Source organism: Bombus bifarius, unplaced genomic scaffold (assembly GCF_011952205.1).
Source record: "Bombus bifarius isolate JDL3187 unplaced genomic scaffold, Bbif_JDL3187 scf7180000009125, whole genome shotgun sequence".
Classification (NCBI taxonomy): domain Eukaryota; kingdom Metazoa; phylum Arthropoda; class Insecta; order Hymenoptera; family Apidae; genus Bombus; species Bombus bifarius.
Window position 1 is genome coordinate 5,952,751 of NW_022884914.1, and position 27,053 is coordinate 5,979,803.

General features: G+C 39.3%; 1 protein-coding gene across 18 annotated transcripts in view; it reads right to left on the reverse strand.

Moving 5' to 3' along the window:
* LOC117213639 (neurobeachin) overlaps positions 1-27,053 on the reverse strand; it is a 416,930-nt gene that overhangs the window by 62,764 nt on the left and 327,113 nt on the right. For 8 of the 18 annotated variants that reach the window (XM_033459150.1, XM_033459152.1, XM_033459153.1 and 5 more), the window contains 10 exons: positions 25,197-25,568; positions 23,682-23,812; positions 22,321-22,434; positions 21,121-21,328; positions 20,230-20,577; positions 18,927-19,053; positions 18,692-18,800; positions 18,404-18,579; positions 17,901-18,175; positions 17,589-17,725 (listed from right to left, as the gene is read on the reverse strand). In XM_033459150.1, coding sequence (XP_033315041.1) covers positions 17,589-17,725; positions 17,901-18,175; positions 18,404-18,579; positions 18,692-18,800; positions 18,927-19,053; positions 20,230-20,577; positions 21,121-21,328; positions 22,321-22,434; positions 23,682-23,812; positions 25,197-25,568 — 1,997 coding nt within the window. The remainder of the gene's footprint in view (positions 1-17,588; positions 17,726-17,900; positions 18,176-18,403; positions 18,580-18,691; positions 18,801-18,926; positions 19,054-20,229; positions 20,578-21,120; positions 21,329-22,320; positions 22,435-23,681; positions 23,813-25,196; positions 25,569-27,053) is intronic. The other 10 variants (XM_033459160.1, XM_033459143.1, XM_033459147.1 and 7 more) reach the window with 6 other exon arrangements.

Genomic DNA, 27,053 nt, shown 5'->3' on the forward strand with positions numbered 1-27,053 from the left:
GCCTTTTCTTCCTCTTGTTTCTCTCTCGTTTCACGACGTTTGCGTGTTGTACCTGTTTCCAACAGCGGACGATGTTTCAGCGGTAATGGGCCTCGCCGCGAAATCGAGAGAACGTGCGTGCAAATCGAGGCAAAAACAGAGACTGCGGATCGAATATGCGTGTCGCCATATCGGTCCTCCGGAAGGCGTTTTATGAGATGTCCAGGTTCAATGATACACAGATTGCGTTTTCCCAGATTTCTATCACAAGGGAAGAAAGATGATCGTCGACTCATATTGCAATAGATGTAGGTTACTAGTATTTTTGCACTGTTTCCAAGAAACCCTATATATGAAAATAGATGTTTAAGTGAAAACCGAACGTACTGAAATAATATTTTAGAAGACACCTTCTCAGCGTGAAAGATTATGTTGATGACAAAAGTGGTATTTTTCACCCTTCTAAGTACGCATGTTACCACTAACATAACTTGAATATCTACGTTAAATTATTGCCAATGACCTAGAAATCGTGAAATTGCTGTCCTAAACTATCGAGATAGCTCCTAAAGAAAACGCGATTATTCTTTTCCAACGTGCCGGCGGTTATATCCTCCGGTAGGGTATCCCAATCGGTAGCCACGGCAACAACGACCAAACTCACCGGTATCCGCTTGTCCCGCGCTTCTTTTGCTCGTAGCGTGTAACGAAAGTTCAAGGTCAGGGAATAAATCAATCGGTTAGCGAAGGGAACCGGTTAAATCGCGTTCCACGCGCAATGATACCTACCTCCCCCCACCGCGATTAATAACCCCTCTGATAATTAATGACCGATCGCGGGACCGCTCTAAAACGAAGTATCACGTGACCGCGGCAGTGGTTGCGCGGTCGGATAGATGCACGACGATCGATCGTCCCCGCGACATGATCGATATAGAAGAATCCGCTTTTAAACGAACGCCGACCGATCATTCATCCTCGAAAGACAACGTGCCGCTGTTACAAACATCGAACGAAGGAAGAATCGCCGATTATACGACCGCGGCGCGGCACCGGTTCGCGTTGTAAAATAATCTTAAATATCGCCATTAATCACGAGGATATTTCCCGGATCGTATACGGTGTTCCTTTTCTACACATTGCGACACTGTGCATATGTATACAAAAGGGAAGGTAACATGTAACTGCCAGGGAACTTACAATCTGGCAAAGGGATGTGTGGAAGAGAGGAGAATCCAGCCACGTTGGTCTTGGACATTCGCGCAAAGAAGAAAATCAAGTTTCCGTAATTCGATCGTTATGTAACGAGAATATCGATAAAAACGTTTCGAGACGTCCGGAGGAAGGGCCTATGGTCCGAGCGGTGATAGTCCCAGAGATAGTCCGGTACGCGTTCAGCTTCGTTCAGCATTATGGTTGCGGCGTCTGAGACCGCGGGGGGCGCCGGCGCCGGCGCGTAAAATCTCTGCCTTATGAGACCCCTCTCGCCTCCCACCACCACCTGTCCCCAACCACTATATACCAGGCCCCACGCCGTTCGCCAAGGAATCTCCGCCACCTCTTCTTCTGCTTCCCTATCCCTTCATCTTTCTCTCTTCTTCCTTCAGCCTTTGCAGTATCGTTCGCCCTGTTCCGCTTCGAAATACCCCGTCTCTGCGCGGCCTTTACCACGGGCTTTTGTTTTAAGAAGGCATCCCAAGGATCCCTCGGACGTGATAAATGGTACCCTTCCCAACGGGGCCTGATCGGTAACTTCACGTGCGACTATGCGGTGACACACCAGCCGCCGCGATTATTTGCCTCCAGAGAACCGGACAACTTGAACTGGCCGGACAGAGATCGATCTTTGAGATGACAAAAGGACTATGAAGTTCACGGTTCTCTTGCACGAGATGCGACCCGTGAACCGTGATAGAGGTCTTTCTCTGTATTTTTACGAAGTTATGATCGTTTTTTTAATGGGACTTGAATTGTTGACACGCTTTTGGATTATGTTTCGAGCAACTGTTGCATTTAGTAGATTTAATGAAGTTTGTGTGTTAAATTTCGTGTATTTAGTTATAATCAGTGTGTATAATCATTCTGTTTTTATATATCCTGTCTTTTTGCTTATAACAAATTAGCTATAGATTTTAGCACTCGTATAGTTAATTATACAAATAACATGAACTCTCAGCGTTCATTACCTTTATAGATATAGGGGGGTAAATGTTCTCATAATAATTCTCAATCTAAAAGACGATTTCAATTTCGCAACTTTTTTTCCGTGATTCAAACACCAGCTTATTCTTTTTCTCCATATTTTACGCTCTTCAATTTGTTCTTCGTTGTAATTACGCTTCTGCTGGTTTCCTGTCAGTATACCATGATCGATTCTTCATAGCCCGATCGAATTCTGCAGCTGGTAACATCTGTTTCATTGGACCATTGAAAAAATCTACTGGAGTACTTATATCGCACGGGTTTTTTTCGAACAAACGGGATCGTTCTCTTCGATCCTCGCGACCGATTTCATGTTTGCGACTCTGCAACATCCTCCCAGGTCGACCGTTCGCTTGTCTCTACCGTATGTGAACGTCTACGTAGCCGTGTCCGTGCAAACAACCACGGTCCTGTGTGCGTTCTCGGGGAGGTATAATTGAATGTTTTGTATAATTAACCTGCGCCATAACTCAAGGTACGTCGCGCCTCCAGCCGCGGGCAGACCTTCCCCTTCCTCTTCAATGCACACGCACCTCCTTTCAAACGAGATATTTGTGTATTCACGGATTCGCTTATCCGCGACGCGCTATTACGAGAGGTTACTTCGCGGCGTGTCGTTAAAGGGAAAAATTGTATGGACACGGCCGAATAAAGATCGGATAATTGCTTGGGAAACCGTCCACCATGAATATTTATGTCGAACAAAGTGATTGTTTATTAAAGCTTTTCTTCGAGTTAATTGTTTCTTATAGCCTCTTATTTCGATCGAAGGTAATGTATATTACCATTTGTGAGATGAATCGATAAGATGTGTTCCGGACTTGTAGACATTGTATATGAAGATTATGTTTCGTATGGTTGTGGATGCGAATTTTTCTCATACGCTTCTCTTCTCCGAAGTATTGCATCTATGCTTTATTTAACAAATTTGTGATAGGAGAATATTTAGAATTTCCGGTAATGGAAACGCGAGGTAACAATAGATGTATAATAGAATTTTACGTTTCAAAATTCTCTTGGTTGGAATTTCAATTTTAAGCCAAGAATCATTTGAGTGAAAAAATATAAAAGGTAGAAAAGCAAGCCCCAAAACGAATAAAGGAACTAAGCCGTATATAGCGAAGGCTACTTTCAACAGCCTCCAGCTGTTAGATTTCAGGCTCCAACTACAGAGGACATAAGACATACAACGCAAACAGCAATCGAAGAGCGCAGACAAAAATTCGATCTCTCGACAGGGCTATATGTCTTCCGTCCAAGATCCTCCAGGCAGCATCACCTGATATTTACATGAAATAACGTGGTTATCCTACCTACAGGATGAAAATGTAAACGGATCACGCGGGCGCTATCATGTAGCGAGCGAAATTGGAAGGAGCTCCACCTACCATCGACTTCAGAGCCTAACTAACAACCGGATAATAGTACCGACGAGACCTGGAAGCTACCTCGTGTAACTGAGCGTCTTCGAAAAGCCCAACAAAACAACTTTGACCACCGGTTTACACAGTTCTGCACTAAACGACGCCGCTACAAATCCACCGCGTTTCAACCTTGTTACTTTGCCCTCCTCTCCATCGAGCGATCTTTTAAAAACTTACTTCCCGTCTAAGAAGGGTCTAAGAAGAACCGTACGTATACAAGATATGGCCAGATAAATACTCGTGCTTGTATATAATAAACAATCGATTTCGATTGCAAATTATCAGCTTTAACGAGAATTAATTGAAAGGATATAGTCTCGTGACCGTTATTCGCGATAAATTGAGGCTCGTTTAAAAGTAACTTACGCGACCACATATCCCCGTCCCTTTTACCTGATCTCACGGATAATCGTGTAGCCTGACTACGTACTGTCGCAATAAAGTACAAGGTAAATAGGCTAGCATAACGAACGTAATTAGACGAAACGAGCGCGTTCTCGAGGATCCGTGAAAATTGCGGATAATCGAGTCGCGACTGATTTACCATAATTAACGTCATACGACCAAGCTCCGAGCAACACCTGTCACGAGCATCTAGCGTGGTTGTGTGATTACGAAACGCGTTTTATTATTCGTAGGTTTTTTAAGAGCACACTTGGTATAAACGCTATTCAGAGGTTTATTAGACTACTTGATAATTGCTCGCATCGTTGATAGCCTCGACGACTTTATTCTTTAAAATCATTCGTCGATTTTAATCTATTATTTAGTCTATTTTCATCTTCACGGTTTAGAATTGTTTTCCATTCCATTTTCTTACGTATTATTCTAGTTTAGAGTGGTTCTTCACTATACCGCTTAGCGCTACGTAATATTCTTTACTCTGTTTTATTTTATAGACTTTGGACAGAATTAAAAAACATCATGTCGTGCGTCGCATATTCATATGTCTCAAATCAACGACTGCTTGTCATCGAGTATCATACTCCACGTCCAACACATGTTCTCTTCGTGGCACAACAGAGTCCACACGCGATTCCGAGTCATCGCAGCTCTTGTTCGAATTTACGTAGCGTGGAAGAGGAAAGCTTCGAGAAACAAACGACTGAAAGTGAACGAGGCGAAATCACACGTTCTCCGCAAAATTTCCTATGCAACAGTGCATTCGAAAGTATGTATTCATTACGGAACGCCTAAGTGCCCATTTAAATAGCTATATTTCAGAACGTAGCCGTAAGGCCAACAACCTGTCAAGAGATCATACCCTTGTCAAAATAATCGCTAAATTATGGGATGCGTACAGTTTTAACTACCAGCCCGCTTCCCCCGGCTCTTTCGCCGACATTCCCGTTTTCTGCCTATCCATTTGGCCCATCTTGTTTCTCTCGATACCTGCCAGCTTGCTTCGGTTCTGTGTCTTTCTCCCCATTTCTTTCTTCTTTCTTTTTGGTAAAACAGCGTTTGGGTTACTGGTATGATGAAAATCGATACAGAATTAATTATTCGACTCGCGGACAAAAATTGTATGGGACATTGGTTAGCTAACGTTATCGGGGCTCGCGATGATTAATGGGACAATAAAATTCACCTGAAAACATCGACCAACGACCAAACGTATATAATTGTTATTTTATTCGTGTTTCTAAGATCCCGGAGAGGACGACACGTAAGCCATTAATTTTCATCAACCGGGACGACGCGACGTTCCTGGCGCACCGAGAGTCACTGCCGAATTTCTTGAAAGCATCCGTGATAGATGAATAGATTGGGAAAAGGAAAAATATCCGACTATATATGACAATTCGCGATTGAATAAATTAATTCTTAGATGCATTTATTGGAGATAGTAAAACAATTTTGAAAATGTGAATTTGTGTGTCGTACAACTATAGAAAAATAACTAACACGTTGACAGGTAGTGTGAGAAAACACGAGTATATTTTTAAACGACAACATTATGCGTTCAAGAGCTGATAATCCCCGAACAAAGAGAAAGAGAAAGAGCACGAGTCGTAAAAGAAACGTTCCGTCTTGGTATTGACGTGATTGTGCGGTACTTTTGATCAGGCAATTACGTCGCCGTATGATTTTATATTTTGTTGAGGACAGATAACGTCTAGCGGGCAAAATAAAATCAATCTCGCGCGGTTGCTAAATTACAGGACACCGCGAGACCAGCGACTCGTAAAACCTCCGAGAGATGCTCATTTTTCGGTGTACTTTGTTACTTTTAATTTCCTCCCGGTGACTGGACATTCCTGTTTGGCCACACGCCTTGAAAAACAGCGCTCGAATGGGTTGTATTCGCTGAACCGTGATTCACACTTAGAATTGTAAACGTTCTCGAGGTTTTATGGTGTTTGCACCGGTAGCAGGCGTAGACGCGTCTCGTTTCACGGATTTATCGATCCGATCCAAACGGCTAGATGCTCGTCACGCTCGATGGAACATCGACATTCGCGATTTCGTAGAAACATTAGATTGGCAGGAAATGGATTGCCAAGCAATAAAAAATTACTAATTGCTTACTTAAAATTGTTGAAAAGAGAGCTATAGAGCTAAAATATTGTATATGTGATGAGCCATCTAACTCGATTACTACATATATATTATACTGAAAAATGTTTACGATATTCTATGATAGCTTGAGACTTTCCAATTTTCTTTATCGTTATTTTACGAGTTCTTTTACGATTTCCTTAGCGATTTTCTTTTTTACAAGTTTCTTCGCAAATTTTGCTGTATTAATAAGTAGAATCTCAAAAATCATTTTGCAAACTTTTTTACGAATTCCCTTTTAATCTGTTAACCTAGTGTTATCCTTTGAGCAGAAATTCCTAATCATTCTGATCATGGAATTGAAAATTGATACAGACAAATTAATTTCCGTCTTAATGCTGTGTTAGTTCTTGTGAAGTGGAAGTCCTCAAATAAAGGAATTAGTCCCATGAAAAATTTTCTTTTGACCATCTTTTTTTTATGAATATCTGCGAATCTCTTCCCGATGGATGACGCACGCGAAAAGAAAATTACGCAGTTAACATTATGTCCACTTAGCGACGAGCCAACGAAAATACGCGTTCCTATACGCGTGACGATTCGCGCGCTCGTCCGTTCATTAATATTAATCGACCTCGTTGTCACGTGGCCGTTTCGCAATGCTTGAAAACGTGCCTCGACCGCCGCGTGTCTGCACGCAACCTACCGATGATTAATGACAGAAAAGGCGGGAAAGGTAGGCGCAGGTAGATTTTCCCTTATCTACTGGCGGCTGGTTTATTCGCTGTTTTAGAGCGTCGCAGCTGCGTCCGTTCGTTTTTCCATCGTTACGAGCACCAACCAGCGGGAATGCGCTCCTTAATGTCGAACACGGCTCGCCTCTAACCCTCCACCGTATAATCACGCGGATAAAAATAATTATACTGTGCATGCCCTACCGTTCAGGATCGTCTTGTTCGCTGAGACATTTATTGCTTACAATATTACCTTCGTTATAAATACGGAAAAGCGAATTTCTGTCCTGTGATTTTCTGATTGCTCCATCTTCTGTTGCTTTCACTAGCGACTGGTTGGTAGCAATTTCTTCAACGTATTTATATTTCTGGATCTATTATCTTGTTTATGTTGTCTTCACAGGACAGGTTTAGATATAGTATCATCTCGTGATAGTTTATGTTAAATGTATCAAGTTGTATTAGAATGTTTATAAGTACGTGTATTTTATACTGTGAACAGAGCAAGTAAATATTCTACAGCTAATATTCTTAGGCATATGTAATCCAGTCATGCGTGAGCTATACATTGTAGCACTTATAGGTAAACTCAGGTGTGTTTCCTGTAATATCTTAACCACTATGTGCACCTTCTTATTATTCCTAGGCTTTCGTATTCCTAACACTTGCGGTCTGTTCATATGTCAATTTTCAAGCCTTGTATGCAATTCATACTGCGATTATGGCGCTTAGAATGAACGACGAAGTGGTAGCAATATTAGAATATTTTAAATATACTAGAACAATAGAATATACTAATAATAGAATATACTATACTATTAGTATTAGAATATACCATTGTGCAAAAATGAGTGGATATTCGTGCACTATACTTAAATCTCAGTAAAATATCGATCTCATGAATCATTTCCAAAAATAACAGACAACAAAAATAAATATTCTGCGCAATTTCGTCCATCCTATACAAATCACAAACATCTTTTGCCAAGAGTCTGCGTTACAATTAGTCAAACAACCGGATCGGGTTCGATCGCAGATCCATATGGCACACGCAACCAGCGATACGCGCTGGTACCAGCTTGCCACGGATAATCACGGGGCTGAACAGCATCGATACCCAATGCAAGAGCAGGGTGACGCGAAAATAGACTGGACGTTCGATCCGTGGCCCCTTAAAAAGCATATAAAAGTAGGGGTATAGGAAAGGGGGCAGCGAGAGGACCGGGGGGCATAATAAATATCGGGTAAGGACGAGATCGGGCGCTACTTACGCCGTCAGCGATAATGATGGGGTGTGTTCGGGCTGTTTGCTTAGCGAGCAGATTAGTGAATGAATCCACAGGTGGGCGCCATCCGTCACACTCTGAATCGGATCCAGCTTGGCCGGCTCCGCCTATTTACCGACTAGCATTCTTCCACACCAGGCTCGTCTCGAAAGGGTAACCAGGCGCCCCGTGATACACAAATTGTCAGCTCGTGGATTCGATTCAATCGACGCGAGTAGTCTCCGTCGTATCTTATTCTCATAAACGCCTACCTGCTCGCGCGAGATCGTGGTCGTGGTGACAAGAAGTTTTGTTGTATTATAATTTTAAGCAGTGAATCGAGTGAGACGAATAAATATCAATACTTGTGATTTATGAGGAAGTCATTAGAAAAGTGGTATAAATATATTTTTTTCTTTTTCTTTTTCTTTCGTCAAAAATGAATTAAATACGGAAAACGATGTATGCTATTCGTATATATCTGGATAATTTTGCTAAGAGTTTAAAAGAATACAGATCTCTCTATTAGAGTTTAACTTCGTCGATAGATTTCTAAAATTAACTTGAACATTTCAAAGTGGGGTGAATCGGAGCAAAATGCGTCACTGGATTCGCACACATCTGCGCCTCGGAGCATCGACTTTACGCGGTACACCGTGGATCCACGGTACACGGCTACACCCACAATCTTTCCGCCTACCTGCAGCTGCTGACAGCGCTGATGTGGCACGAGACAGTTGCCTATGATATCCATCATCGCTCCTTTCGAGGATAATCGTTAGTCACGCCTCTAATAGCCAACGAAGGATATCGTACGAACGAAAAAATCCTGTGCCATAGCCAGTTCCATCGAATGATCTCTCGGTTGTCAATGCTGTCAACGAGACAACTCACTTTCCATTCTCCTAACTTACGTATCTTTCTAACCGGTCCTGTCATTTTCTATATATTTTTCTTCTTTTTTGTTTAATAATTCCACACCTGGTTCATATATCGTTGAAAAGTATAGTGGACAAGCATAATGATTAGTCGACTGAAATATAAACAAGCGGAGACTTGTTGCTTGGCAAAGAGTATACAATCTATTCTCTACGCGCTGAAGTAGAGAAGGCCCTCAAGGTAGCGATATGATGGAGTGCTAAGGAGATTGGCGGACCACCGGAGTAATGTCCGCGCTAATAGCAGTGATTACCCTGCCTTGTTGAGAATGAATCCGCCCGCTCTCCTTCTAGACTGCCTGTTGTTCAGGCTCAACCCTGTTTTGCCTTACGGTGCCCTACCCACGAATTGATGGATGTTTACCAAACTAACTGCCTGGTCGTCGTGCAGCCTGGCTGCTAGCCGTGAGCTACTATAACGTCGAATTCCATCAAAATCTTTGGCCTCGCGGATTAAAACACGACGTTCACATGTCGTGCATGTATACGCATGTACGCATATGTACAACTCTGATTTGTTATGTATTTGAGGTACTGGATAAATTTTCATTCTTAGTGTATAATACGATAAGTGGATAATCGTTCAGATAAAAATCGTAGAAATCGATCGTTTGATAAAGTTAAAAGTATGAAAGGTACAATAAATTGAAAAAGGTGAAGATATAAAAAAGAGAAAGAAAAGGTCAAGTGGAAAAGGTCATAACCACTGAAGAAGAAGGGACACATTACTCAATCGTTCTGAGCGACAATCGTTTAAAGCAAAGGCAGAATAATTAACTGTAACTATACTTCGTGATCCGCGGTAATCGTGGCACGATGCCATATGTTCATTGCTATTCAACATCGAATTCAACGAATAATCCTCTATTCACGGTAAGTACTCCGATACCGATCGACACAATGCAAGCGTCGAGTGAATGTGACTTAACTATTATTTATTAAACGAACGTAACTGATCTGCATCGATCGACAGATAATATATAATCGAACTAGCGCAACGAAACTTACGGTCGCGCTCATGATGGCCGTATATTTACTTTCGAACGCGTACGCGACTTTTTAAATCAGTCTGTATCGAGCACAGGATAATTATAGTTGCATTATTGCCAACGTCATTCACGATATATCACCAGGATTTCATGCATATGCATCGCCGCGGAGGGGCATAATCGCATAACATTAAATCGGCGCTCGTTCACAGTTACTTTCCCGCCTTCCTGCCATTTCTCTTCGACCTTTCCTCGCGTGGTGCACGCCCTCCGCGATCATTCTTTCCTACGTCTGTATTTCGTTTGCCCGCAAACCGTGCGCGTGTCCGACGTACGATGAACTCACATCGGGATGCGATTATGAGATCGTTTCGCGTAATAGTATCGTTAATTTTTGCGTTTCGGGATATAGTATAATAGTATTTGAGTCAGGTAAGCTTTACCGTCTTACACATCCAGTGTTGACATTTGTACGAAACAATCGTTATATACTGTGAGACACCATTAGTTTCTAATATAATAATGGAAGGGGAGAAAGAAAATATCGCGTTCGTTAGGTTCAGTAAGAAAAAATATAAAAAATGAAGAAATAATTCGAACAACTATGGTAAACTACAGTAACTCTTTTGCATAAAACAAAATTAATTGTTTATTAGATGTGCAGATTGCTGTGTTTACGGATTGAAAAATAAGATAGCTTACGGCTGTTGTTAATGGCAAATCGACCGCAAGTATGCTCGGTTGTTTGTGCATGCGTAAAAACTGTTTTTTCGTAGAACAAGGTTAATTGTTAATTGAAAATACGCGTTGCGACATTTATCTTTTTAGATAGCCAATGTTTAACGAGCGTATTCTAACCAGTTCCTACGATTATTCATTGATGCAAAACCTATATTATACTCGTACGACTTTTCCCAAATAAACAAGGTACTCCGATATCATATTCATTGATAACATATGAAGGATATCGTGATTGACAATTAGGGACCGGTTGACTAGTGCTTTTCACAAGAATATTATACATGTTTCAAGTAATTTACAGGCATGTGACAAATATTTTCAATGTTTTATTCATTACTGTACTTTATTATCAGGAAGTTAGCCGGTTTGAATCTTAGAAGAATCGGTTTGCCCATTATTTACTTTATTAAGTTTTTACTACGGAGAAGAAAGAGTTACTTAGATGAAATGAAGTATCACTTTACAATAACGTTCGATAAAAATCTTCGCATTCATATATATTTAAAGAACCTCCCAATATTTCATACAAATTTTCACCATAGATTTCTTCCTGTTATCAACAGTTCCAAACAACGATATTTCATATATTGCATAAATCTCATGATCCAACCAACGATTAATTTCACTTCACAAAAGATTAGATATCCACAAAACCTCTCGAGTCTCACATACTTCCCGACAATAAACGTCGACTGCCTGTTTCGTGGTAATTCGAACTCGCAACATTCTCCGACCATAAATTAAACGAATAATTAATATCCCCTAGCCACAGCATGGACACCTATAAAACCATTAACTTGCAGGATTCCTCAATCCTCGTCAAACCTCGCTGTTGCTCGCTACCACGAACCATCCGTCGATTTTTCCACGGACTGGCAACCGTACACCGCAATATTCCCTATCCATAAATCGAAAATCTTTACCGCAACATGATATATGACCAGCGTAGCTCGTCTTGCATTCGCTGATAAACGATCCGATGGTTTCTTCGATTTTTCCCGATATTGTACTCCCGTTAATGGCATCTCACTTGGCAATGAGTGCGCGCCAACATACACCAACGGACCACCTGTCCGGTGGGTCTGTTTCCCTTCTTTCCCCTCCTGTTCCATTCTTCGCGTACCATGCGAGTATCCCGTTGGGATATTCGCAGCATGCGTTTGCAATAGCTATACCGCAGCCTTTGCGAGCTTTAGGCGCCACAACCACTCCGTTTCCATAAAAATGCGAGCTCCGACGAGTCACGATACCGCGAGCTTTAACATTTACTGCCGACTAGATCTTTGTTGCATATTCTATGTGCTAATACAAAATGGCTTACAGACGAAAGCTATTTGTACAGCGCGAAATTTGGATTACTATGGATATCATTATAGATGTATTATGGATATATACTTATTAATATTACCATGGATTATTATGGAAGCTTCTTTTTTCTCATTTTTATCGCCGTTAGATTGTATTCTTAAAAATTATTTGTTACTTATGCAACGGTGATCATTTTTCCATTAGAGAAATTTAACATTGATCGTCCTTACCTAGGATTAAATTTGACCCTTAAATTTTTCTTTTCAGTCGTGCCCGTTCCGTTCTCTTAATTTGACACCTCTTTGAAAAGTGATGCCAAGATTTCAATTTCGTCTAACAGTAAATTACGATCCTTTCCCTCCTGAACTGTTCATATGCATATCGTCGAAATCAGCTCGAATCCGGAACTTATGCACTGAATATGTTAAGACACGAGGGTACCGTCGCAATTCGATACCTCGTTGTACTTTCTAATGAAGGGTTTAAACATGCCTTGTTACGAAAATATGGCAATTTATATTCAAACAAGTGTTCTTTTATATTTTTTAGCAATTGTGAATTTCAACATTCGGAACATTCCTGGCTGTTTGTCCTCAATAAGATGCTTTTTGTATCTTTTGTATGGCGAAGTAAGTGTGAATCGTGGAAAATGGAATCCTGTTTAAAGGCATTTAGCTCGCATCGCGTTCCTTTCCGTGATTGCTTGCTCTTGTAACCCGTTCTCGGTACCTTTCAACGGTTTTAATGGCGAACATGTGCTGGAGTCGAAACGTTGAATCGCGTGTAAGATTGGACAGATGGAAATTTGTTGGTCATTTTCTTGAATGTTATGTAACGGAGTTGTGTATAAAGGAAAAAGTTAAATGGTGGATTGTAGAAACATTTATTTACTAGATTAGCGGTTAATGTATCCATCCGTTATGCAGACTGAATGGTGATGACAATCGAACGGTATATTTCTAAGCAGTCATGTGTGTGATGTTCTATGTTTGTCATACTTTTCCTCGTAACAACTCTTCGATTAGATTAGTGAGTAATATATTACACATTCACAGTACTTGAAATCTTTAATTTATTAGTTAATTTGCATTAAGCAATTCCATTCTCGGGTAATTCTTCGAAGAGGATGAAACTTGGTTCACAGCAAAAATCAAAATAAAAATTATCAATTCGAAAAGAAATTCAGAATAAATATTTATATAAATAATTTCCTTTTATTCCCAAGCTTTTCGATCGTCTCCATAATTTTATTTACGCTCTACGATTCTTGTGTCTTCTAGATTCTCGCCGCATATAAATGACCGCAGAGTATGTAGCAAGGACGAAGATTCTGTATAAGACGAGCGGATCTCGAGGGCAGGCTGGCGTAACGAGAGTACCGTGCGTGCTTGAAAGTACGGCAATTATCGAGCTGCCACTTTCCACAGAGCACGTAAGCCGTGCAACGTCGTGCAAATACAGTAAAGAGATGTAATAACTGTGTAAAGGCAGAATTTTAAACACCACGAGCTACTATTCGTATCCTTCAACGATTCTTTAAATTGCGATTCCTCGGAATTCATGAAACCCACGTTCACTTTTGCGCACGATACTATTGCCTCCTACTTCGTTTGCCCTGAATCAGACTCCTCACCAACGTAACCAAAATGTATATTAATTACCATACTAAACAACGATTCGAACCGATCGAAACGAAAAGAGATGCAAATGGAGAAAGAAAGAGAAGCAATTAGAAAATCGCAAAAGATAAAACAAACGGTAGAATCTACTCGGATCAATGGGGAGTTGGAGTGAACGAAAAGAAAGAGAGAGGGCGCGCAGAACTCAAAAGGGTTCAGGATGTAACGGTCCATTATTTGTTTTAGATATTAATGTTCCTCGTGGACGATCAATAATTTACATCGGACGTAATCGCACGGTGTGCATCCTCTATCTCTAGCGCAGAACCCGTTGAAAGAGAGTCCATGGACATAGGATAAAGGAAGATAGAGGTAACCGAAGAGAAAGGAGACCCGTGTAAACAATAAATCACGATAAATACGTTTGCCCAGGACCATTATAAAAGCTCGAGCCGGGAGAGGAGGAGAATCGGCGCGATCGGCGAACAAGGTGAGGCCAGTCAGCCGAAGCTGGTGAACCGAGAGTTCACCGATATGCAGTCCCTCCCTGGGGCCACTCCCGATGCAGCCTCCTCTCTTCTACGTCCGCGCATTACGATCGCTTAAGTCTCGACTCGACTATCGAGTGATCCATCGCCTACGAATTCGACGAAGCCTCCCGCCTACCCTCGGGACATCCTCGACTAATGAGCGTGTCTCGATCGTGAACCACTAGCCTCTCTTTCTCCGCTCCTATCTCGGCCTTTTCACTCTTCCTTCGCTCTTCTTTCTTTTAGCTCTTCCTCTTTCCTTGTTCATTCTTTTTCTTTTTCCTTTTGGTCTGTTTGGTTGGCTTGTTTTCTTCGTCTTTCGCTCAGTTCTTTACTCGTTCCAGTCATCCACGCTTCCAGGTGCGTTCAGCGTGTTTCTGTTTAAACAGGATTCCAATTAAGAGGCGGGACGAGCCCGTGCTCCTATTCACAGACTCGTCTGGTCGAGATATATAGGAGATGACAGGTGGACATGACAAAATCGTCGGGAAGAGTAGGAATTCTTGGTGACCCTGGAATCGGACCCAAGACGCGACACTTTCGTGTTTAACTTTTTTGTGTCCAGTTTTCGAACGATTGAAATTCAGCGATTAAAGTGACATTTTTTCTTCCACGAATAGATAGAAATATTGCGTTGCAATTCTGCTTCTTTTTTATTTATTATTTTATTCATTCCTTATAAAACGAAGATTATTATTGATTCAAACGCGTGACATAATAATAAGTGGATAACCTTTTCACAGCGAATATATCTTTTCTTCGAAATCTTATTCATCCTTTTCTTTAAAAGGTATACCTTTCTATAAGGTTTAATTTACTGATCTGTTTCCAACTCATTCGTGTACGTATTCCAAAACATAGAATACGATGAAGATGAGCAAGATATGCTCGAGGAGTCTCTTCTCCTCTTTTCGCTCTCTCAAAATAAACATTGCGCGATTCATCAAAATCACGTTATTCATGTTCATTCGAATTATTGCATACAGATAAATTTCAAAGTTAGTATTACACAACTAAAAATTACAAAACGTTTCGACAATTTATATCATTCCTCTTTATCTACTAGTTATTCACCGATACTAAAATGAGTGTATAAGAATTCAATTAGGTACATCTCTGTATTGTAACACGGACAATCCTAACCCAGTTTGTTCCTCTCATCTATTTCCCAACCGTCCATTAACCATACAAACGAACATCTTACACAAAGCAGAGCACAATATTTCTAGCCTCTCATTTACAAAACTCGAAGCTTTCAAGTCGCTTCTATAAATACCCAAGGTGGAATTCGATCGACGAGAGATACTTCTCGATCCATCGGTTCCCATTGGATCGCGAAGAGGATCGCGCAAACAGGATGTCTGCGGTAAACGTGCAATAGTTACTAGATAGGAGGGGAAGCGTGGTAGTTCCAGTGCATTCCTGAGAATCTGTATGCCCACCTATGCCACAGATGTGTGCTTAGTACGTGGTGGAGCGATGCAGAAAGCAAATAGAAAGAGAGAGAGAAAACGAGAGGAGTAAGGTAGATACCGGGCCCCGCGGGGGGCTCATAATTGCCGACCCTGAAGATCGGCCGACCCCATGGGGCCCTCCTCTGTTTGTTTTATTCCCTAGTTATACAAACGCGAGATCTACGACCGATATATGATAATCGGCCTCTAGTTCTCTCCAGGGTCCACAGTCTCTCGCTTCTCTTCTCGTTCCTCTTATCGCTCTAACTCCTTTTCTCTCTCCTTTTAATCTCCATTTTATTTACTTCCTTTCTTCCCGTCTTTTTTTATTCCGTTTTTCGTTCTCTTTTGATTTTCACTCGGTCGGATGACCACCGTCGCGAGACGTGACTACATTATGCACGCTGATAGACAGGGACACGTCCGAACCAATTCCAACTACGTTATTGTGGAAGCTTTCGCCACGTCTCATCATTTATGATTCGCATTTATTCAAATTCCTTGCTCCGACCTGTGATTAATACTGTTTGTCGCGAACCAACGCTGCCAGTGGTCTGCCTCGTCATTCTTCTCGGAGTCGAAGTTTATTTATAGTAAAATTCTTCTGAGAATTTCTGGAGTCGTAAACACGGTCGATAGCGTTTTTGGTAACTGCGTAGAAAATTTGAGTAGTTTGAATCTTTGGTAAATGGGATACCGTTTAATCAAAATATTATTCATTGTTTTTCGATTAACTTTCTTATTCTGCATAATTAATTTTGATATGAACTTCAATCTCGAATTTAAATTTTTTCGTACATCATTCTGAGAATTTTTAATTTAAAAAATACGCAAATCATGCGACTAATATATTTGTATTTCCTTTTAAATTGTTATCGATTAAGACCGATTTATGCGTGTTATAATAAATCTTATTGAAATATTATGTAGCTCCAGTTATATTTCCTAGAATTTTCAATAAAAATTTCACCTATAAGTCTCTTGAGAAAGTGAGGAAGTTTATCAGAAGAATCGTAATGAAGCGAGTTGTTTGCCCAATTACTAATTAACAACCTATGTCTCAATTTGTATATTTGCAAAATTTGCGCATAAATTTGTTGTAGAAAAATTTTCTCTGGCGAGTAAAGTGAGTCTCTGCGTGGCCCTACATTTCAGAGCGCGAGGGAACGTTATCTGCATGGAGACCAGTAACCATATTTCAAAGAGATAGCTTCGCAAACGCAACAAGTTGCTCCAAATGCATGTAATAGACGGTATCTTAACGCGGACAAACTGACACAATGATTAATCATTAAGATTGTGTGTGACAAGTGATAAATGTAAGCAAGGGAATACAGTCGCAATATATAACGCGAAAAGTGACAAACATAATGACTGTTCGAATCTCAGATTTTCTGTCGTAATCCGAAAAACAACTGAGTGATTAGTCAGCGAATCAATTAGAATTCTTTTTGATCTCAAATATTTCCTTTTGTCCATTTATACATCAAAGAACCAGCAAGAGTAGCAAATTACATAAACACTTATCTTTAAGAGGTATCATGACGAAATTACTGAACGTTTCTGTAATTGATATTCCTACAATATGTTTCGTGTCATACAAAATGGTCATCTTAATTAGTATAAATAAAATTTTCATTAAATAAATAAAGATTTTTTATTTTACTTTAATTTAGATAACGGTATATAGTGGTTTACATAATTTAACTTAACTTTTCTTAAGCACAGAGTGCGTCAGATCCAGGAAAAACAATTTTTTAGCAATTCATTCCAACTTGATTAAAGGAATTGTATCGTTGCATATGATTCAAGTTCCATTATTTATGTACGAACATTAACTTTCCCTTTGTATCAGCACATCCAATAATTTCAATGTCAATAGAAAAAGATTCATGTATGTACTTACCTCACTGTCAATCTTCTTGAACTCTGGGTCGTCCTCATCCACCTCGAAGTACAGTTCCGCGGACGTCACGGAGATAATACCAGGAGCCACGATACCGGGCGCGATCAATTTTCCTTTCGTGCTGATGTTCACCGGGCCTGACAGAACACAATCTCGTTCTTACTCACATACATCCGCGCATGTATATGTGTATACATAAACGTATACACGTGTAACATAATTTAAACGATAGAACGTGTCACGTTTCGCTTACATATGCAAGCAAAGGAAATAAGAGAAAATAAAATGAAATGAAATGAAGGAAGATCTAACCTGTCAGATCGTTATCGAGGTCTCTGTCGTCCGACAACAGCTCACTGTCGTCCATCAGATCCGCCGACTGCAATTGCTGTTGATGTGCACGCGAGGCTGCGAGATGCGCGTGAAACTCTTCACGCGCTTGCAGAATCGCATCCTCGGGTGCACCGTGTTCGAGGGCCGCCTTCAGTGTAGCTTCGGGATGGCTCGAGCCTAGTGGATTGTGCACGAAACGCTTACGTCTACGTGCATCATCCTCCCAAGCATCTAGCTTCCAGTATTCGGCCAATCTGAATTTCAACAAGATTTTTTTTTTATATGTATATTTTAAATTTAATCTTTAAGTAATAGATGGAAGTTAAAGAAATTCAATGAACCGTATAATATAAAACAAAACATTGAGCAAGTCAATCCTCCATATATTTATCTTTAATATTTGTTTTATTTAAAATAATTCTGTACTATTTAATACAATTCTCGACATCCTAACAACATTCCAAAGAAATACGACGACTCACTTTGCAGCCATTGGATCCATATATCCCCAAGCACCATGTTTGTTCGACAGGATATTACGGACCTTTTCCAACAATCTACTGGCAATAACATTGTCTCGTCTCCGTGCAGCCGTGATTAAGTGATCGCACATTCGTTCCTCTTCTCGTCGGTCGAGCAATGTTTGCGCGCATTGCGACTGAGCCAAAAATTTCAAAATCATTATCACAAAGTTTCATATACCAATGCAAAAAACAGTAATCGCAAATTACGTCAAGAAATATAATTAAGGATACGTAAAAAACAGATACCTCGAAGTCGGCATGCTTGAGCACGTCGTCCGCTCTCATACGGTTCAGGATAAACTCAGCCTCGTTGGCCACTCGCACTATATGATCCTTCATCGCGTGAGACAGTAACCTGCATAGTATAAACGCGAACTTTTACGATTTGCGTTACGAGAACCAGCGTAGTTCGAGCCGCGGTTTACTGCACGCACTATAACTCTGTCGTTCTAACGATCATCGTATAACGAGCCCTTCTTACCTTCCCTCGTTAATGAGCTCGATGAAAGCCAGGCCTGCGTGCTTCTGCAAGGAGTTCTGCCATTCTTGGGAACAAAGTAGCATCACCAATTCCACCACGGAATTGCTGTTTTTGAAGGTGGTCAGTCCTAACGTGGAACAGGAGGATCGAATCATTAAAAATGTCTCGTTTGGTCGTTCAGTCGAATGGTCGAGAAAACGATGGGATTATGGATGGGGAAAAAGAAGTCGCGGGGTTTGAAATTCAGTTGTAAAATACAGAGAAGAAGCAGCGGGACACGGATGGAAGAAAGAAATAGGAAAGGCATAGACGGCCGGGTGATTTATAAACGACCGGTGAACGTATCGCTTCTCGAGCTGTTGTTTAAAAATAAAAGTGCATCGATACGTGGCACGGCCGTCATCCGCGACGTTCCACGAATATAAAATCCCCGCGAAGTGCCATGGACTGCGACCGCGTCACGTGAATACAAATGTTCAACGATTATCCCGGAATACGCGTTCCATCTTTCTAAGCGGAACCATAAACTGACTAATTTGAATACATTCGCTGCGATGAATCGACACAGATAAAACGAAAGGAATATACGAGCCTGGTGTTGATGCAAAGCGACTTAAGGATCCACTACGTTGGACTTTCCTCTAGAATTTCCCGACTATGTTGCACGATAAAGTTCATTTAATGACTGTAAAAGTTTCCGTTCAAATAAGGAGACATATGTGTCACAGTTTATGGCCTAAGAAGAGAAGATCGTTACACGGGATTATCGCTTCAATTCTTCTTATGAATAGTAAATAAGTGTTTTTGTGAAATAAGGATAACTTGCGTTACTCGAAGCTATGATCTACTTTTGTCTAATGCATTTTTCTCCAAAACATATATTATATAATATATAATACTATATATCGTCACATTTTTCTACGAACACATTAAGAACAGACATTTCTCAGATATTTCTTTTTGAATTTCATTTTCAAAAAGTAAAGATTAAACTGACCAATTTTTACCACTGTCCATTGGTACTTTTCAAAAGAGAAGACACGCAATCCGTTCACAATGTGTTAAACGATACATGTACATATAAATAAACGTACAATCTTTACTCACAAAATACCTTGAAATTAAATGATAATTCGTATAAGATAATCTACATTAGATAACCGCTACCACATTTAAAACCAAAAGCTCAAACTATTTTACATAACCAAATTCTACAACAAAATTTAGCAGTATTAAAATAAAAACGTATTAATACCAAGCAATACACACATATTAGTAGATTAGTCGATGAGATTGCACTTACGAGTCCTACCTTTGCCTTCCATCAGCAATTCTTGTCCGTGGGAGCCGACAAGAGTTTTCGAGAGGAAAGGGGCAAAGTCCACCATGATTTCCCGCAAAAGCGGGCAAACAGAACCCAATGCCATTTCTAATTTTTGCGTGAGCGACGCCTCGCGCGATGGTGTTGGAACTGGAAGATGGTCGACCAGTCCCTTGATCGGTAACTCGTCCGGACGTGGCGACGCGGAAGTCATCACCAATCTATCCGATACGCGAACCACTGAGATTTCCCCGGAAGGTTTCTCGCCGCGTTCCGCGTTACTTAGCATCCCTTGCTCCAGAACGTTTCCTTCGCTATCTTGAATCTCACCTGTATCAGGAGGGAAGATCACAGTTCTCATTTTTCATTCCACATTTCCATTTCGAAGTTTTCTAAACTAACACGTTCAGTATCAGCAAGCATCTCACATGCAAACTGCAGGCGAAAAATAATGCACATTCGATATAGTAACGTTTTTGTATAAAAACGCATTTTTCTTAATTTCAATGTCTAATTTCAACGTATTTGGTTTAGAGGAATTTAGACAATATTGAGAATTTCAAATTGAAAAAGATTAACAAACAGAAAGAAAGAGAGAAGGTAAAAGTACGAGAGCAGAATTTGTTTAAGCCGTAGAAAGGGAAAGAGTTGGCGATGGTATCGTCAGTTTGGAATTTGGAACCAAATCTTCTGAGAAAACTGCCGCCAGACAGGTAGTTTATAGATTCTTATCTTTGGTCTTAACAGTTGAAAGTTGTCTCAGAGTAGAAATTTAGTTTAGGGATAATAGAGAAACGAAACAAAAGGATATAAAAGGATAAATACCCTGCCAATCTACCTTCCTTTTCTCGTAACATCAAATGGATTTCTTACCGCGAGTGTGCGCCATGTTGTGAATATTTCGCGGATCTTCCCTTTGATTCGTCATTGGGATCGTGTCTCCGTCTTCGTTAAGATTTACGTCGGTCCAAGCTTCCTCGGACGAGTTGTGTTTGTTCTCATTATCCGTGGCAACCTCGGAAGGACTGGCATCCGCGGTAATATTGCTACGATGCACCGTTTCTTCGCTGGAGTCGTTGCTCTAAAAGGGACGACATTAACATCTCGGTGTGTTTACAAAATATACTCGTTATACATATATTTATTAAGTACGTAGATTAAAGAAAATCGAAAAAAATAGGATCGATCGGTTTTAACACGGTTGTGTGTATATTGAATTTCAAGAAAATTCTATTTTATCTATAAAATATTGTTTCATATTGTTGACATGTTATATAATTCTTTGAATGAATATTTCTTAAGATAGATACATCGTGAAAGAAGTGTATTTAACAACATTACTTTTAATCGAGACAATTTCAAACAACACTACGGCTACTTGGCTACTTAATACTGAATACTGTATTATTTCTAACGAAAGCGTAGCTTCCGCTGAACACACTATTTAATCATAAATACCTATGATATAATAACAAGTCTTAGGAACGTTTACTTCAGAAGAGAATCAAACGACATGTTCTGCTTACTGATTAAGTCTCGCGTGCTATGCATTTACTCGACGACATGCAGTTAATCGTAACAACACTAATACGCAGTCATCTAATATACGTGTAAACAAGGAATATAAAAGCTTCCTAGATTCTCAAGCCACGATACGGCGAACGTAATATCGTAATGGCTACGCTTGATTACGTCCATAAAATCGTACGTAACAAAAATACAGTTACGTATGGGAAGATTATATACGTGGATAAGCCACCGTACAGTAAGACGAATCGATTTTAGTCTCGTACTATTTTCTATCGTTAATTGCGTAGCCGTCAAACGGGCATTCGTTCTTACTTTCGATAGGTGAAAAAAGAAGAAAAAGAAATATAAATACATCGATTATGTAAAAAAATCGAAATAGTTTTTCGAATCCCCTTCTAAAAAAAAAAAAAAAAAAAAAAGATCATGTCGAGACGATTGTTTAGCTTGTTTAGCTTGTTTCTTTGACAGAGTACATCGTTAAAGTTCCCTGTCTCGTTTATGAGATTTTCTGTTCCGTGTCCGTACTCAAAGTCAAACTTTTACCTGGACATTTCGTGGCAGTGGTTCAGTAGGTCTTGTCGAAGAGCCAAGCGTTGGTTCTGACGAGGTGTAATCCTCGAGAATTGTCCGTGGCCGAGGTACACCACTGTGACCTCCCTTCAGAACCAGTAGTTAGTACGCATAGCAATGCAAGCAGAGGAAGTTAACGTTGAGAAAAATTAAAGAGAAAAGTGTCGCATGCTCGAAATAATTACAGAGGTTGCACAGATACAAAATAGAGATACAATATCCTCAGGGATAATCGAGGATTACATTTATACGTACACATTCGAATCGAGCTTCAAAGAAGGGCATGTTTCATAGTTTTATCGCAATCGTTGGAAATTTTAAATGTACTTTTGAACTTCACGTGCGAGAACGAAACTATGTGTGGAATTATCTGGTACAATTACTTTTGACTACGTAAGTGCGAAAGAACATCGTTAAATATTTCACTAAAGTAAACACTACGTGCTGGATGTAGCTCGAACTGTTACGTTTTTAGATCAGAGAATTACTTCGGGATCGATTAACGACTGTTAGCTACTCAGGGTATAATTGAACTACTTCTAAGGAGAACTTTCAGAATTGAAACTGTGATATATCGATTAATTTCATACCTTGAGATCTGTTTCTTAATTTTACAGTTTTGTTAAAGATCTACTGTTTGTTATCAGGCTATCAATACTCGGGATGCATGCAGATTGTTCGTTGGATCAGAAATTTCAACAGAGACACGTAGAGATTTAAGTTAAGTCAAGTATCTACAGTAGAAGAATCGGAAAATGACAAGTCGAGTAAACGAAATGCAAAGCGCATCGCGTGGGCTGGAGAGTGCCAATTCCATCGTAACAGTAGATCGTGCGTGACAAGAAAGGTGCAAGAGAATCGTGTCGCCATCGAAATATCAAATGTCGTAAAAATCGTATCAAATATATATATCAAGATCAGGATTCCGAAACGACCATTACATCTTTTTAAGATTTTAATTCGGCGAAATACACAACGAAACATGACTGTATCTCATCAAAGACATGCAATCTCAAGTAAGGTTGTCACAAATCATCTCGAGCATCGATGGTTTTATACATGTGTACCGAGAGAGAATCAAAAAATCAAAAAACAAAACAAAAAGTTTCGCTATTTTCGTATACTTTCACGTAGAAACAGCACTGAGGAGAGATTCACAAGATATTTTTCGCTTTTTACCTGGGAACAACGGATCAATTAATTCCGACGTATGCATCTTTCGTATGGGTAGATCTTTTACGTAGCACGTTTTTTAAACGAAGTACAGCAATAGTTGTACAGCAATATCTTATCGAATAGGTAAGGGGTAAGGAGGACATTTGTTGGTCACTTACCTTCGTTGATGGAGGGCCTGACGACGTAACGTCGTGATCTGCCAAGATCGACGAATTGTTCTCGTCGACGATTATCACTTCGTATTCACCGTCATCTTGAGAACCAGCTTGGCTCATTATACCTCCGCTTCCTGGAAACATATTTCACCATTGTGATGATCTGTACTTAAAAGTATCGGGATATTTCATCTTGCAAAGCAGGCCGACATGAACGATCATGCGATCGACGATTTTATTAATGATAAATATTGTCTTTGTATTAGTTAATAAATCTTTGATATTTCATTTAATCATATTTCATGTCTTTGGATTATTGACGTCGATCGCATTGTAGGGAGAGGAGATGCATTATAGTGCATGAACTCAAAACGGAAAGGAAAATACGAAGCGTAATTAGGAACGTAAACAAAGCATTCAAACCTGTTCAACAATTTGAAGAAGAAGGAAGTAGTTCCTAGAATAATGAAATTTTATTCGATTACTTTCTTAATATTTTGCATTTCCTTTTTCTTCAAAGCGTATTTTCAAATGAAATAACGTTTGATAATTGTAATAAACGCAAGAAAATTATTGCCAATGTTTTAAATACGTAAGAATAGTGCACGCGTCGACGCTTTCTAGAGATTCTTTTTATCGCAGTAGAAATTATATTAGTATTCTCGTAAAATATCGTTTTGGTTTATGCACGTTTGTCAAATTTTCAGCCGGCAAAATAATCTGAAACGTGCAACTGTCATTGGTGAAGAAACTTAACGGTAACTATCATTTATTCGTAAGTTAACTTTTATATGTTAGCAAGAAGAATAGTCTTGCGTTAGATCAGAATAGTGGATGCGTTTAATGGAATCAACATCACGCAAACTTGCATTGTGAGTTGCAATCCGCAACATGCAAACTTTTCGATTGCTCGCAAATCGCAAGTGGTGCAGTTTTCATTCGCAGCTTGTGCTCTAAGCTTTCAAACCACATTAGAGAATCAACGTATAACGCATCATATAATTGCAACGTCTGCGAACGAAATTATCCAGAATTTCAATTCAATTTTACTTTCCTGTCGCAAAACAATAGGAAAAACAAATATGGCAGCTGAAATTAATTTATAAAATAATTCTCTAGAATCAAATATATCCAATCAAATATTTTTTCGTTGCCAAACAAAAGACTCGTCAAATAATAATAATCAGAACGATGCTTATGCGTGTGTAAGTACGTGCATGTGTATGTCCATGTGTAAAAGTCAAACCTCAGGTTGGCTCAAACTGGTTAGTGAACGGCAAACATGCAGACAAAAATATCGATACACCGATGATATCGATAAAACAAACTAGGAAGAATAATCGAAGAATATACGAAAATATAAAAGAATAAGTAATTGAAGGGAGGCATGATAAAAGAAAATTAGTGTCGATAATTCGTTCGTTGGCCAGTAGTAGACGGTAAGAAAAATATCGAGCAGGCGATAAAGAAACAAACTCGAGCATTCCGTGGAACACAACGTTCGGGCAATCGAGTTACCTTGCAGACCAACACCGGAGTTTCTATGACAGAGATTTCGGGGCTGATCGATATGCTTTTGAAGCGTATGATGGTGATTGTTGTTATTATGATGATGGTAATGATGATGCCGATGATAGTTATGGTTATTCGGATGATGGTTGTAATGATTACTGTGGTGATTCGGGAGATAATAGTTGGAGGGGGGCTGGCGATTAGAGTGCCTGGCAGCCGGTAGCGGGTGCTGGTGGTGGTGCTGGTTCATATGGTGGTTGGCATTGGCATTGACATTCGCATTGGCGTTAGGGTGAGATCCCGGGAGGAACTGTGGGTACACGTGGTGAGACCACTGTGGAAACAGGGGCCGCCCTCCTCCACCACCATTCCCATCTGCTGAGGAACCACATTTACCACATTACCACGATTCGAGACCATATGCCCTCCGTGTTTCTGTCATGCGTTTGATCTTTTTAATTATCTGAACGTGTCACTATCCCTTAGTCCTTCTACTGGGTTTCTCTCTGTTTCTTAAAAAAGCGTGTAATTTTTCCAAATTGCCCTAGCGTTGGGAGATAGTAATATTTCACATCTAAATAGGGTCATAATTAATTGGGATTTCCTTTAATTTTTTTTAATAATTTGTTTAGAGTGTTTGTCTTTTTACTTTAGTACTCGAAACGTTATCTATATCAATCCTTTCTAAAACGGATATTAACTATAATATATATCTAAGATAAATACCACAGGTGTAACATTAAGACAGATATGTAGTTCATTCGTATTGCTCACAATTACCATTATTTTTTTTATTCAATTGAATATATCGTATTAAGGCTAATTTTTATTGTCACAGAGACTTTTCAATTATTATAAAAACAAGATTCTCGCTGTTGTAATTTTCATCGATCATTTTCAAATACAGATTTAAAATCTCGTTTAAGATTTTTAATTCAAATATATATACGAGATAATAATACAGAGTGAAACTCAGCAAAGAATACAATGTGAAACTCTGCAGTTTTTTTAAAGAACAATTAAATTACTGAATTATATAAGAAAGTGTAAGATACTAACTTTAGGAGCATCGCATAGTTCAAATATAACATATATTATCGAAATAGAACATTTAAATGATATATGTCGTCAAACATCCAATTATTTCTAAAGAAACATTCAACAGACGTAGTTGATGTATGTTACCTTGTTTCATTATCATTTATGGTCAACATCTTTTGAGTTTGTTTTACACAAATAAATTGTTTGTTTTATAATATAAAATAATAGCGACATTTAAATAATATATATATCTAAACCGAACAGAAAGAGTGCTAATGCATTCGACAAACATCAAAACTCTCACTGTCAGATACATAGAAAAATAATTCATACAGTGCAATTCGACATGCGCTCTATTCAGTGTAATGTGCTGTTCGATTTGCTGCTACACAATTAAAGTGCATAGTGTTCCACAGCATCTACGTATTTGCATATATATTCGTGTTATTCACAAAATGATCTATTATTTCACTTTTCAATTGTCCAATTACTTTGATTTTTTTTAATTTTATTTTTATCGTAGTGATAATTTCTTATGTATCTCTTTGTATCCTATATTTGTTGAATTAAAATTACATTTAAATTCGAAAAAATATAGTTCTTTTCGAAATATGAATATCATGGGAAATATGCTCATTTAGTTGTTAACAATAACAATCATGCCATAATGTTATGTCACATTTAAAATGTAGAAAAAATAAGTTTTCTTATTTAATATAATAATCAGAAAATATGATAATATATATCTGACATGTAAGAGTTTTGAAGTAATAATTTGATACTATTACTATTAATCTTTTTTAAACAAACAATTAGTATTTC